At 42.6% G+C, this 16,021-nt stretch overlaps 1 protein-coding gene across 1 annotated transcript in view; it reads right to left on the reverse strand.

Moving 5' to 3' along the window:
- COL23A1 (collagen type XXIII alpha 1 chain) overlaps positions 1-16,021 on the reverse strand; it is a 234,410-nt gene that overhangs the window by 50,340 nt on the left and 168,049 nt on the right. The window contains exon 4 of the mRNA XM_038771580.1: positions 14,552-14,559. Within this exon, the coding sequence (XP_038627508.1) occupies positions 14,552-14,559 (8 nt within the window). The remainder of the gene's footprint in view (positions 1-14,551; positions 14,560-16,021) is intronic.

A 16,021-nucleotide genomic window follows, 5' to 3' on the forward strand; every position in this document is an offset into this window, starting at 1 on the left:
TTCCAAAAGCCAGCTCTGCCCATCGCAACTTCTGCCATGCCCCCAAGATCCTGGGGAAGGAGTCTCCTGATCGGGACTCCATCCTGGATGGAAATCCAGTCAGTCCCCGCTGCTGTTTCAAAACCTTCCCAGGAGGGAGAAACTTCAGAGCCTGCTTCTGAAGAAAAATGGGAGTGATCTCCTGTCCAATGTTCAGTGCCAAATCCGATTTTTTTTCCCCTCCTGGCAGGCAGGCATAGCTTTAGTTACGACTGGTGGTTCCTCACACATTCTCCATCAAAGTCATGGCTAATGGGTAGCTGGCAGAAAATACACTGTGGGGAGCCTCTAGGGAACATAGTACGGCTGCTTAGTTAGTTACTGTGCGCTTACTTTGGGCCTAGGGCAGTCCCCCACCAGCTCCACAGCATTTATGAATGTATCACTATACTCTGCCGCTTCCCCTACTTCAAATTTATTTTACCATCTGCCCCCCTCTCTACACTGTAAGCTCGTTGTGGGCAGGGATCGTGTCTACCAACTCTGTGGTATTGGACTCATCCAAGCGCTTAGTACAGTGCTCTGTACATGGTAAACCTTCAACACATTCCATTCACTGACTAATGAGAAGCAGCGTGGCGGGGTGGATAGAATGTGGGCCTGGGTGTCATAAGGTCATGGGTTCTAATTCCAGCTCCACCACTTGCCTGCTGTGTGACCTTGGGCAAGTCACTTCACTATGCCTCAGTTGCCTCATTTGTAAAATGGGGATTGAGACTGTGAGCCTCACGTGGGACAGGGACTGTGTCCAATCTGATTTGCTTGTATCCACCCCAGCGCTTAGTACAGTGCCCAGCACATAGTAAGTGCCTAACAAATACCATGATGATGATGATGATTGATTATTATTAGATCAGGTACAGCACCTTTCCCATATGGGGCTTACAATCTGGGCCGGGGGAGGCCAAACAATCATATTTATTAAGTGCTTCCTCTGTGTCAAATACTGTAAGTAAGCACAGGAGTCCAATAGAGTTACTAGACATATTCCCTGCCCTCAAGGAGTTTACATTCTCCTTTGTGCTAGGCAGTGAACTAAGCAATTGAGGGAGTTCAACAGAGTTGGTAGACACAATCCGTGCTCTCAAAGAGTATACAGTCTTCTATGGGCATATCACTGTACCCTCTAGAGATGTTGGCATTTTCTTGCCTAAAGTCCTGGGGCAAGACTTAGCCATTAAATGCTCTTTCCCTCTGCTGGGAGTTCTGTCTTCTGGGACTATCTAATTTATTAATATAATCTTGATTTGAATACGTTTGTGTGTAGGCAGGAATAAAACCAAGGCAATGGAGACAGAAAGACAAAAAAGTTTAAACAGACATGATTCCTCTGCCAGACTCAATTCAGCTCACCGAGGGTTACTTCCCGCACTCAGCATAAATAGATACAATTGTTGTCACATCCCACATCGACCCCCTAATTGAACCAGATATGGACTCTTCTGTTTCTCAGAACTAATAGGATGGGAAGGAGGGGATCCAGCCTCTAGTTGTCCCCTGAATCCCAAGTGGAGGGAAATCCTGAATCTTGCGTGTGTCAACTCATCTACTCAATTCAACGCTCACATTAATAGAAAAAGAGGTGTCCAGGGAGAGTCACTTACCCAGCTAACTCCCTAGGAACTTTTTATAGTGTCTGTAGACTTTCTCTAATTTACACTTCACTAATCTGCAAACCCTATAATTTTAACCCATAAATGTAGGGGAGAGGTGTCAACCCACTCCTCAGCAAACACTTCATAACAGAAGCTCAGTCTAGGTATCGTGTTACCAGCACTTCATCGCTGCTCATAAAAATGTGCTCTGGGAAGGAAAGGAGAGTTAACCAGCAGGCAGCAGAGGAAACAAATGTAGTGCCTTTGGCAGTGAGGAGTCCTTGATTTTTGACACTCTTCTTCACCAATGAGGTTGGGTACTTCTAATAACTTTGATATTTGTTAAGTGTCTACACTGTGCCAAGCACTGTATTAAGCACTGGGGTAGATGCCATCCCCTTCTCCTGAAAACGTTCCTCCTCTGCCTCCCTCCATCTAATTGAGGCAGTCCCTGAAGGTTCAGTTCTGGGTTCCTTTATATTCTCCATCTACACCCACTGTCTTGGATAACTCATTCGCTCCTTTGGCTTCATCTAGCATCTCTATGCAGATGTTCCCCAAGTCGACCTCTCCAGCCTGGACCTCTCTCTTTCTCTGCAGTATCATATTTCTTCCTGCCTTCAGGAACAGCTCTTCTTGAAATGTCCCACTGACACTTCAAACTTACATATCCAAAACAGAACTCATCTTCCCTTCCAAATCCTAAATTTCCTATCATTGTAGAAAACACTATTATCCTCTCTGTTTCACAAGCCAGTTGTCTTGGCATTATCCTTGACTCATCCCCATATTCAACCCACATATTCAGTGTCATGAAATCCTGTCAGTTTTACCTGGACAATACTTCTATAATATGCAATTTCCTCTCCACGGAAACGGATACCATGCAGATCCAAGCACTTACATCCTATCTTGACTTCTGCATCATCCTCCTAGTTGACCTCCCAGGCTCCTGTCTTTCCCCTCTCTAATCCACACTTAACTCAGCTGCTCGGGTTGATTTTCAGAAAAATTGTTCAGTTCCTATTCCCTCACTCTTCAAGAACTGCCCATGGTTGCCCAGCCATCTTCAAATCAAACAGAAACTCCTTACCATCGACTTAAAGGCACTCCATCAGCTTTCCCCCTACCACTGCACCGATTTACTACTACCACTCAATCCACACACTTCACTCTTTGAACACTAACCCACTCTCTGTGTTTTAATCTCATCTACCCTACTGCACTTTGCCCACACTCTCCCTTTGCTCTGTGACTCCCACCCCCTTCATATCTGGAACATAGATCCCCACTCTTCCCACCTTCAAAATTCTCCTCCAAGAGGTCTTCCCTGACTAAGCCCTCATTTTCCCTACCCAACGCCCCCTCTGCCTCGCTTATAGACCTCTTAAGCACTTTGATACTCACCCCCCCAGCCCCTATATACACAGCCTTATACTCTACTATTTCTTCTATTGGCAATTTATTGGAATGTCTGTCTCTCCCTATAAGCTCCTTGTGGGCAGGGGTCATGACAACCAACTCTATTGTAACTGTATTTTTCCAAGTGTTGGTACAGTGCTGGGCCGATTGTAAGTGCTCAATCAACACTGCTGATTGACTGATTAATATTATACTCATGCTGGACACAGTCCCTGTCCTACATGGAGCTCACAGCCTTCTAAGGCTGCCTGTAGGCAGGGAGAATTAACAAGATTTCTCTGTAGATGAAGTAATGAAGAGTGCTCAGTGGCAGAGGGCAACAGATAAATACAGTTGCAACAAAAATTCCCTTTGGGAATTCCTGTCTCCTTCCCACAGGCGCAGAGGCTAAAATTCCCACTCAATTCAAACAACAGTAGAGGGCGCTTTCAAACTTTCAGTGAAGGTTCGGGAAAAAAATCAAAGCAGCCTCTGAAAAGTTCCCCTGGAAGACCGACTGCTCTTTCCTGCACAGCTGACGCTCAAGATGCTAACTGGGCCCACTCAGAATTGGAACTGCTTGTCCTAGAATTGAAGTGAGGGGTGATTCATAACCCATGAGGGACAGGGACTACGTCCCACTTGATAAGCTGGCATCAACCCCAGCGCTTAGTACAGTTCCTGGAACATAGTAAGTGCTTAACAAATACCATAAAAAAAGTGAATTTTGCTGGGTCGCAAGGGCCCCTTGGTGCATACTTTTGGTGGTATAATAACAATAATAATAATAATAATAATTGTGGTATTCGTTATCTCAGATAACCCAGATAACTGTATTCCGCAGAGCGGGTTACTCTGCCTTGGGGGATTCTTGAGAATTTACAAGTTGGTCATTAAATTACATACCGTGCATTATTTATTTATAACAATGTCTGTCTCATCTTCTAGACCGTAAGCTCACTGTGGGCAAGGAATGTGTCTGCCAATTCTGTTGTACTGTACTCTCCCAAGCACTCAGTACAGTGCTCTGCACAAAATAAGCACTCAATAAATACCATTAATTGATAGAGTGATTGGTGGTAATGGTGAAATGTCCTGTGTGCTGCTTGGAAAGATACAAAGAAAGCTTAAAACATGTTCTCTACCCACAAAATGCTTACTTTCACCTTAAAGGGAGAGCTGTGCTCTGGTAGATTTCAAGGGAGAGGGAGCTATGTTTTCTTAATAATTTGTTCCAGCTTGGGAATTTTTAAAATGTGACCTGTTTAGAAAAGTTATGAATTTGCTTCTCAGGGTTTTTTTTGGTATTTGTTAAGTGCTTACTATGTGCCAGGCACTGTATGAAGCACTGGGGTATATACAACCTAATCAGGATGGACACAGTCCATGTCCCACATGGGGCTCACAGCATTAATTCCTATTTGAGAGGTGAGGTAACTGAGGCCCAGAGAAGTGAAGTGACTTGCCTAAGGTCACACAGCAGACAAGTGGTGGAGCTGGGATTGGAACCTAGGTCCACCTGGCTCCCAGGCCTGTGCTCTATCCATTAAGCCACATTGCTTTTCATGAAAGCTGGGCCAAGGGAGATCACTGCAGCCTTAAAAAAATTAACTAAAACTTTATCGTGACTGACTCACTCCTACTACATCTAACAGCGGTGAACTTTGGCAGTCTGGGCTGTGGTATAGTATTCCATTTTTATTAAAATTCTTGCTTTCCAGGGGTCGAATTTACCTTAGCCTGGCTTAATTTATTTTGGTTCCCAGCCATTGAGTCTGTGCTAATTTGCAAAGCTGACAGGTAAAAATAGAACGAGATGTCTTAATTCTGCTTTACCAAGAAATAAAGTCCCAGACCAAAAAAAAAAAAAAAAAGGGCCGGAAATGAATGTCATAGCCCGGGAAATGTTATTTAATGAAAATCAGTTCAATTAAAGGTTACACTCTGTTTGCCTTCTTTCCCCCTTATGGAGCCAGTTTGCTTCTGGGCATACGAGACATTTGACGTTGTGGAGGAGAGATTCACTCTCTTTTTCAAATAATAATAATAATAATAATAGTGGCATTTGTTAAGCGCTTACTATGTGCAAAGCACTGTTCTAAGCACTGGAGGGATACAAGGTGATCAGGCTGTCCTGCGTGGGGCTCACAGTCATCATCCCCATTTTACAGATGAGGTAACTGAGGCTCCGAGAAGTTAAGCGACTTGCCCAGGGTCACACAGCAGACATGTGGCGGAGCCAGGATTCGAACCCACGACCTCTGACTCCAAAGCCCGTGCTCTGTCCACTGAGCCACACTAAATGTGTTTAGGAAATTTCTGGCCAAGTTTCACCTGGAGTTGGTGAATGTTTTCAAAATGCATTCCTCCCAAATGGAGTGGGACTAACCCCTCAGGTTTTTAGTACATTGGGTAGCGAGGAGAAACAGAAAAATTCAAACCAAAATGGTTTGCTTTTCCTGTGAGGTTGAGGAGAAGCTGTGGTTTCGCCCCCTCCCCACCAACCCCAAAAGAAGTTATTGACCTCTGGACTCCATTCACTGTAATTAAAATCCAATCAGATTGTCAGATTGATCTGAAGGGTCTTTTAGCCCTGACAGCAGAGATCTCAGGAGGCCCCAAAGAAAGGACAAAATGTGAGAGCCAGAAGGAGGGGAAAAAAACCCCAAAACCCAACAACAACACATTTTTCTCAGCAGTTTCTAGAATAAATGGTAAGAGACAATAAATGTTGATCAGTCTGGCAAGTGAGCTCAGCTCTCTGGGTGACAAAGTTGTTTCCATAAATGCTAAACCAAAAAGCAACACTTACTATTCTGTCATTAACCAAGCAAGCATATTACAAGATGCCCTCCTTTCCAAATTTCAATTGTAAATGTGAACTTCAAACCCCAATCTTAAGCCAATATTCCACAGGGATATTACAAGTGCTAAAGAAAAATTAGGCATGAGTGGATAAAGAGCAATTTTTGCCCAAAGCCATGCTGAGAGTTATTTTTAAAATACGCAGATTAAAGCAGATTCTTTTTCACTGAGCCTAAATGAAAATGAGGAAAAAGGAAAGGCAACAAGCCCTTTGGTTCGAATTTTCTCTTCAATGAGCATTCTATATTAACAGATTTTCTGGCCTCAATCTCTCTAAAAGTCTCTATTATCCAGACCTTCCAAACTGGATATATATATATATATATATATATATATATATATATATATATATATATATATATATGTGTGTGTGTGTGTGTGTGTGTGTGTGTGTGTGTGTGTTTTGTTTGTTTTTTTGGGGGGTATATTCAGTTTAAGTCTCGTGCTGTCATCAATTTTAAATGTTTTGGACTCCTGCGGCTATGAAAAACTCCCACGCTCCCCCAACCCCCCCAAAATCCAAAAGTTAAAGAAGAGGCATGCTTTCTGAGAGAAACCTACAAAACTGTTTTGTTCTTTGGGGTAGGTGCGCTGATTTTAAATTTCTAACTTGAGGGGGGTGTTAAACCATAAACATAAATACCTTTCCATCTCGGACAGGGAAGAGAAAACAATGCCATTTACACCAAAAGTGGGAATGAAGTAGCTGCAAATGATCAAAAAACTGCCAGACCCTTTCCATTGCCTTAAACCCAGAGAAACCAGCTTGATTCCAGCTAACAAGAGAAACACATTTTTCGTGAGAAAAAGCATTCTACTTTAGGCATGAATCCTGCTTTGGAAGACTAAGAAGCTCAAGGTTAAGAAAATATTTGTTATTCGATAAGGCAATAAAACAAGGGAATCAAAGCTCTGCGGAGGGAAGTGCAAGATGCTTGTATTCTTTTACTGGAAATACAACAAAACATGCAGAACTTATTTAAAGCTCGGAAGCCCCTTGAAGATTTTGACTTTGGCTTATAGTTTCCTAAAGGCCCCTAGGCTCAGAATTAGTAGACTGTGTCGGATATGCTGGACTGTCTTTACTGACTTTTTCTACCAAGGAATGGAGAGATTTGAGCCATTTTTACTCAGAGAGGTTTTCTTTATAGTATTTGTTAAGCACTTACTACATGCCAGGCACTGTTCTAAGCGCTGGGGTAGATACAAAGTAATCAGGTTGTACACACTCCATGACTCACATGTAGCTCAGTCTTAATCCCCATTTTACAGATGAGGTAGCCTAGGACAAGAGAAGCTAAGTGACTTGCCGAAGGTCACACAGCAAAGTGGCAGAGCTGGGATTAGAACTCACGTTCTTCTGACTCCTAGGCCTGTGCTCTATCTGCTAGGAATGAAGACAGGTACCTTCACCTGCAAGGAGCACAATTATTTAAAAAAGAAAGGTATATTAGTACATCCTTAGACTGGAAGCTCCATGTGGTCAAGGGATGTGTTTACCAACTCTGGTATATTGCATTCTCCCAAGTGCTTAGTACAGTGTTCTACACACATTGAGTGCTCAAATAAATACTAGTGACTGATGGACTGATCCCAAGACATGGAACACCCTGAAATATCCAGCAGGAATCCTTACCATCTCCCAAATTGGCACACTCCCTTCGCAAGCAGCGGAAGTCAAAGAAGAGTGTTTTTTTAAAAAAATGGTATTTGTTAAGCACTTACTTTGTGCCAGGCACTGTAATCTGTGCTGGGGCAGGTACAAGTTAATTATTCCCCCTCTGGACTGCAAGCTCACTGTGCAGGGAATGTATATGTTTACTGTTATATTGTACACTCCCAAGCACTTAGTACAGTGCTCTGCAGAGAGTAGGTGCTTAATAAATACTAGTGAATAAATGAATGTTGGACACAGTCCATGTCCCAAATGGGGCTCACAGTCTTATTTTACAGGTGAGGAAACTGAGGCCCAGAGAATTAAGTCCAAGGTCACCCAGTAGACAAGTGGAAGAGCTGGGATTGGAACCAACATTCTTCTGACTCGCAGGCCCATGCTCTATCCATTAGGCCACACTGCTTCTCTAAAGTTTTTATGATAGAGTTCCCTTCCACCATAAAAACAGATCCTGAAAATACCAGGGAGGCCCGGCTTGATCTTACCGCTCAAATCTACGGGAGCCTGTGGAGAAAAATTCAGGTTTTGTCTGGTAGCCTCTGGTGATTTCTACAAAGCAAAAGCTAAGCAGGCCTTGGGCACTGGGGTTTCTATTTGCAAGCAATCCATTTGGCCAAAGGAATCCTAAAAGGATGCAGATTTGGTGAAGTATGTGTGCCCTGGGGTGAAGTTGACATGCAAAACCCAAGACTGCCAGCTAAGAGAAAGGAAGTCAGGATGGCTAACTTTTTTGCCTATAAATCCCATATTAGCAACAGAACTAATACCGGCAGCGGACCTTAACTGAGTGAATTTGCTCAAGGTCTACCTGAGCCCAAATATTTTGGTCAGGGTCCTTGGAAAGGATCAAGTCTGACTAATAATAATGATAACTCTGGTACTGGTTAAGTGCTTCCCATGTGCTGAGCACTGTACTAAGCACTGGGATGGATACCAGATCATCAGATTGGACACAGTCCCTCTCTCACATGGGGCTCACGGTCCAAGTTGGACTAAGATGGCGAACCTCCCCCGTTTGACTGGAAGCCAACCTCCTAGCTGTACGTCACTTAGCAAAGTGCTTGGCACAGAATAAGCACTCAATACATACTATAATATTAATGGTTGTATTTGTTAAGATTTTACAGTTTGTTATTGACTGACTGATGAGTAAGATGAAATAAGGTGGACTGAGATTGTTTCCAGAGGCGAGGCACTTTCTGCAATGCTATGATGGGGAGCTAGATGGATCTGATGTGGAGGGAGCTGGTGAAAGAATGCCAGTTCAATGATATTTCATTGAAAGGCCAATAGGAGGAGAACGGCTTGACATACTTAAACATTGGAATAATCAATCAATCAATCATATTTACTGAGCACTTACTATGTGCACAGCACTGTACTAGCATTTGGGAGAGTGCAATACAACGGAATAATAAAAATGATGATCACAAAAAATAATAACGATAACAATTATGGTATTTGTTAAGTACCTTCTAGGTAACAAGCATTGTGCTAAATTCTGTAGTACATACAACAAAGTCAGATCCTGTCCCCAAGGGGGCTGTAGTCTAAGGGGGTGGGAGAACTAGTATTTAATCCCCATTTTACAGATAAGGAGGCTGAAGCACCGGAAAGTTCAGTGACTTGTCCAAGATCATCCAGCAGGTAAGAGGTGGAGCCAGGATTAGAAGCTGAGTCTTCTGATTTCCAATCCTGTGCTCTCTCCATTTAGTGGCACACAAAATTCAAAATCCTAATCCCATCTGGGGGGCAAGAGAGGAGTCTTTTTTTAGTTCCGTTGGCCCCTTAGTGAGTTCCCGAATGTAACCTGTCATGATACGAACCAATTTCAATGGAATGCTGGAGTTTGGAATCTAGCTGAGGTCAGAGCCCTTCTGAGGGGGGAATATCTACTGTTAAACTGGAACAGTCAACTTTGGTGTGTCTTTTTTTCTCTCTCTCTCTACTTCTCTCTCTTTCTCTTCCTCTTCCTCTCTCTCTCTCTCTCTCTCTCTCTCTCTCTCTCTCCCCAAACCAATCAACCAATGCTATTTATTGAGCATTTCCTTTGTGAAGAGCACTGAACTAAACACTTGGGAGAGTCCAATACACTGTACAGTGAGACGGGCCGAGGTCAACACAGAACATAGAGAATCTCATATCATCCAGATCGATCTGATGAGGCATGAAGGAACACCCTCCCCCTCACCCAAAGGCCACACAGGCATTTGGGATTTACTAGGAGTTTTCTGTAAATGGTGACCTGCTCATGGTGGAAAAGTTAACTGGTGAATTAACATTCATTATTCTCCGGCATTTCCAGGCTTCAGGAGCTTGTAAATATCACAGAACCGCAACGTTCCACTGAAAACAGTGCCGAGAAATCCCCAAGATTCTCAGGAGTGGTAGTGAGTCAGTGCAGTCTGGGAATTATGTGGATTTCTCCTTTTTAAAAACCTCCTTGCATAAAGCAGGTTGGGGGAGACCTTTTAAATTCAACCTTTGACCAACCACATCTCGCTCTTGACAAACAACCCAAACTAATTATTGTGGTATTTGTTAAGTGTTCGCTAAATTCCAAGGACTGTGCTAAGCCGTGGGGTGGAAATAATAATAATAATAAAATTGTAATAATAGTAATAAGTGTGGTATTTGATGCATCAAGCACTGCATTAATCACCGGGATAGATATGAGATAATCAGGTTGGACACAGTCTCACACGATGCACACAAAGTATTATTGTTATTAATAATGGCAACAGATTTATTTGATGTCCCAGAATAAAAACGTTCAGTATCTGATTTGTTCTGATGGCCTTTTCCAGATTATCCATGTGCCAGTGTACTTCCTGACCACCATATCTTAAATCCCAATCAACTGATCAATCAATTGATTAATGGTTTTTAATGAGCGTTTACTGTATGCAGGGCACTATAATAATAATAATAATGATGGTATTTGTTAAGTGCTTACTATGTGCCAGGCACTGTACTAAATGCTTGAGAGAGCATAGTGGGACTGAATTGATTGATAAGTTTCCTGCCCACGAGGAGCTTGCAGTCTTGAAGGGGAGACAGACATTAAAACAAATGACAGTTAAGTGCTGTGGGGATGAGGGTGGGGTGACTATGGAGTGTTTAAAGGTAACAGATCCAAATACACAGGAGATGCAAAAGGAAGAAGGAGAAGGAAAATGAGGGCTTAGTCAGGGAAAACCTTTTGGAGAGGACATGATTACAACAGAATTCTGCATCTTCCCACACAAACCCTGTCCTCTCCCTGACTTTCTTACTGTAAACAGCACTACTCTCCTCTCGGTCTCACAAGGCAGAGAAATTTGGGGAAATATTTGACTTAACTATTTCCCCAACCCCTAATCTGTTTTAATGTCTGTCTCCTCCATGTAGATTTTGAGCTTCTTCTGGGCAAGAGATTGTATCTACCAACTCTGCTGTATTATGCTTTCTCAAGCACTTAGTTCATTGCTCTATACATGGCAAGTGCTTGATAAATACCACTGATTGGGTGAGTTTCTGTAGCCTTAATATCTTGGACTTGCCAATATTCACACCAGTTTATTCCTCAAACCAACTGCCTGGAAACAGGATATGAGCTGAGGTGGCCAGATTTGACGTGTCTGTTCATATTCCTTTCAAATAATAATAACTGTGGTATTTGTTAAGTGCTTACTTTATGCCAGGCACTGTTTTAAGCACTGGGATGGATATAAGCAAATTGGGTTGGGCACAGTTCATATTCATTTCAGACTCATTTTATACTGAAGTTGATTCTTTCACACACAGGATAAATCATTTCAGGCCTGATCATCCTGGATTTCCCAAGGGAGCAATCAATTCAACAATAGTGTCAATTAGGGCAGCTGTTGTGCGCAGAACCCTGACCTAAACACTAGGGAACAACAGAGCAGCAAGGCCAAGTGACTCCTGGTCCTGGGAGTCAGAAGGACCTGGGTTCTTGTCCCGGTTCCGCCACTTGTCTGCTGTGGGACCTTGAGCAAGTCGCTTCACTTCTCTGGGCCTCAGTTACCTCAACTTCAAAATGGGGATTAAGACAGTGAGCACTACGTGGGATAGGGACCGTGTCCAACCTAATTTGCTTGTATCTACCACAGCACTTAGTATAGTGCCTGTCACTTAATGAATGCTTAACAAATGCAATTATTATTATTATTACTACTAACAGAGTTACAAGATGGGATGACAGGGGAAAGAGCTGGAGAAGCTGGCCAGAAGCTTCCACACTCAGCTCAGATGTCAGGTGGGATGGGCAGTAACTTTACTTTCAAAAGAGCTGGGTGGAAATTGTAAAATGTCAGAGAGTCAACAGTCCCAGCTCAAGGTTTCCTGAGTTGCCTCCAAGAAACTCACCACTACAACCACCCTTTATGAGGTTGCAAGTTGACATAGTTGATACTTTTAAAAATGCAAAATCCATAGCTCCCTTTGGGAAATGCATCCTGGATTCCCTGAAAAGAGGAATGACTGCTCTTTCAGAAGAGAGGAAACAAAACGGGACAGAGAGGCCAAGGTGACTGGCTGAAGACAGAACTGAATGGGTTAAAATATAGGTGCAGAGAAAAGTTTTTTTAAAAAATGCAATGACAAATTACCGGATAACCATCTCGTCCTGATTGCCCCTGTGGTAATTAATAAGCAATTAATAATCAGACTTTTCAGCACAACAACATATGGTAATACTTATAAACTTAATTGGGGACATTTCACTACTCAGTGATTCTATTTCTGCAGAGAAAAACCTGTAAGATTTGCACCAAAATAAGGAACCAAAGCAGGGAAAGAAATGTTATTGACATGGAAATAAAAAGTTCTTTGAAATGACTGCCCAAGAGCATATTTTACAGGCAAAATTTACCTCTCCATTTTGCGAAACATATCTGGAGGTCACAGTGAAAATCCACTCTTTCTACTTCAATAGGGTTCTCATTAATGCCAGTAAGGCCCATTTTTGCATAAATGGTGATTCTGCAATGTGTCAAAATTATTCCTAAACAGAACTATAGATACACATACCTCCCCAGAAATAAAAACAGCATGGGTTTTGAGAGGCCTTCAGGGAAATAAAGAATGGTTATTGTTTTTTTCTAGTGGATTTCCCACTCTGCACACATAAGCAAGGTTAAATCAGCCCAGTGGGACAGAGAAAAAATGATCACAAATTTCAATGAGGTTGCTACATTTCTATCTCTGCTACTTAGTTTATCTCCATAATAGAAACAATAGAAATTGTTTGTTGATGGTAACATGTTCAAAGCATGATAAAGCTATAGAAGTCTCCCACTTGGGGTGCAGGGGATTATGCTTGGCAATAGATTCTCCATGTTTGGACATTTACTATCCAAAAAACAAAAAAAGACAGACTATCCAGTAACTCTACAGAACATACCATGCTGCAGTTCATACCAGATATCTGCTTTTGACTTACTGAAACAAAACATTAGTCATACAACCCTTTGACACCGAACAAGTTGAGACTGTAGTTTCACCTCAGGAAAGCAATAAGGCTGGTAGCCGGTTACAAAATCAACTGCCCTCAAAGTACATCACAAATAAAGATGGTCGGGAGGCTTTCTTTTTCACGTGAACTGTGGCTCATGAAAACATTTGCCAACCTTGTTGCACTGATTCACCATACAAGTGACGAGACTGTAAGCTAGTTGTGGACAGAGAATGTCTTTTTTATTGTTGTCTTGTACTCCTCTAAGCACTTAGTACAGTGCTCTGCACACAGAAAGCACTCAATAAATATGACTGACCCACTGAAGTGACTCCATGAGCTTTAAAAGGAATCAAAGTCAGATGGCTTCTCCCACCATGGACAGTTAGGAAAGCACCTCTGTATACACTTTTTTTAAAAATGGTATTTGTTAAGCGCTTACTTTGTGACAGGCACTGTTTTAAGTGTTGGGGCAGATACACAGTCATCAAGTTGGGCACAGTCCATGTACGCCATGGGGCTTCCAGACTTAATCCCCATTTTACAGATGAGGGAACTGAGGCACAGAGAAGTGAAGTGAGTGGCCCAAGGTCACACAGCAGGCAATTGGCAGAGACAAGACTATAACCCAGATCCTTCTGACTTCCAAGCCTGTGCTCTATCCACTAGGCCACGCTGCTTGCCTACAGAACCCTCTTGGCAAATCTTTAAAAAAAAAACATTTACTTTCTATTTACAGAAATATGGGTTTTGGGGGTTTGAGTTCTTAAACCCTGGGGATGAACCATTTTTACTGAAAAGAAATGGGGCTTCAGCACCAGATTTACCCTGGGAGTGGATATCTTTCTTCCTAAAAAGAACAATGGCCTGGAAGCCCCAACCTGGCTGGAAAGATCAGGTCCCAGACCACTAGGTTAGGCTAGATTTTCGTAAACAGAACCAGTATTTAAAAGAACGACAATTTCATTCAAGCCAAAGACCCAGATATTTCCCCCCAAGACATCAGAGAGAGAAACCAGGTGCAGTCCCAAGAATTTTCCCATGAAGATGAAACCATTAAGGTGGGAATGCTGCAGAATGTTTCTGGAGTTGGGTTGGTTAACCCCACTGTTTACTAGCAGTTAAGCTGACTCTCCTCCTGCCCAGGGGACACAAGGAATAAGGGTGCAGCGTGTAAACATCAAAATTACCAAGAGAATTTTCCTTAATATTAGCATGCTGTTTCCTTTCTGGTGAATGGAGACGGGATGCAGGATTAGGGAGCAAGAACAATGTTTGCTCTAAACATTTGCTGAGTTTAAAAATGCCACAAACCCCTTCAAGGGAGCAAGTTAAGCATTTTTTTAAAGCCACATTTTACTATTCGCCTGCAATTAAAAAAAAATGTAGCCACATCTGGTACCAATTTTGCTTCCAGACACACCTCTTTACCCAAATGACTCTTTTCGTGAAATGATCCCGAAAGAAAACAAAATGCCTTATCTTTCTGGACCCGAGAGTAAAATCCACGATACTTACTGCAGGACCTGCAAAATAAGAAACACAAAAAGTCAACTTTAAAAATCAATTCGAGAGGGGAAAAAAACCCCACCTCAATTGCACATACTTTATACTGAGGGCCAGATCTAATAATAACAGTGATATTTGTTAAACATTTACTGTATGTCAAGCACTGGGGTGGATACAAGATAATCAGCTCAGGCACAGTCCCTTTCCCACATAGGGCATACAGTCTAAGGGGGAGGGAGATTAGAAACTGAATCTTCATTTTACATTTGAGGGAACTGAGGCACAGAGAAGTTACAAGAGCTGCCCAAGGTCACACAGAAGACAAGTGGCAGGGCCGGGCTTAGAACCCCGGTCCTCTGACTCTCAGGCCTATGTTCTTTCCATTAGTTCACCCTGTTTCCCCAAGGGGAGAGGCATAATTCATTGAAAGAAATTTTCTGGAAGGAATTTCTGATGGAAAACTTCTTTGGCACAAATCTGAAAAGGGCAAACCTACTCTAAGAATCCAGGAGGGACTGTCTAATTCAGATGACACTCCTGAAACCCTCATGGGACTGGAAGCTCCAAGGGCAGGAAATGTACCAGTTCTTTATTCTGTACTTCCCAAGTGGCTAGTGTAGTGCCCAGCACCAAGTGGGACCTTAATAAACACTACTACTACTACTACTACTACTACTACTACTACTACTACTACTACCACCACCACCACCACCACCACCACCACTACTACTACTACTATCAAACCACTAATTCTATCTCAGAATTTGCCCCAGGAAGCCTAAAGTCAGGCATCCATGTGGATGTCAGTCAAGTGACTGACAGACACTATTTTGGCATTTTCCAGCTTCCCCCAGAGCTTGGCACAGTGTTTAGCACACAGAAACTGCACAGTAGAAAGGAAGGTCCTTGAGGGCAGGGATCGTGTCTACTAAATTGTCCTCTCCCAAGCGCTTAGTACAGAGCTCTGCACACAGAATATCATAGGCTCCTGGAGAGCAGGGATCATGTCTACCAAGCCTACTGAACTCTTCCAAGTGCTTACCACAGGTGGAAAAACAATTTCAATTTGATGTTATTTTTGCCGGGCAGACAGAGCACACATGAAAAGCCCTGAAAATTCAGAGAGATCCATATTTGGTATATTGATTCATTTACTTCCTTAAACAGCCATCCATTGAATCTATGGATCATTTTTGGACCCTTATCCTAAGCTTTTAAATACATTAAAATTATTTGAATTATGGCCTTCATTAAGTGCTTACCGTGTGCTAAGCAGAATAGATAACAATGTTTTCAGATTGGACACAGTCCCCCTCCCACAGTCTGTCTTATCCCCTATTTTTGATGAGGAAATGGAGGCCCAGAGAGTTTAAGTGACTTGGCCAAGGACACCCAGCGGGCCAGAGGCAGAATCAGATTAGAACCCTGGATTCCTGACTCCCACTAGACCCTGCTGCTTTCCCACCTGCTTTCCAGTCT

The sequence above is a fragment of the Tachyglossus aculeatus genome, chromosome X2 (genome assembly GCF_015852505.1).
Source record: "Tachyglossus aculeatus isolate mTacAcu1 chromosome X2, mTacAcu1.pri, whole genome shotgun sequence".
NCBI lineage: Eukaryota > Metazoa > Chordata > Mammalia > Monotremata > Tachyglossidae > Tachyglossus > Tachyglossus aculeatus.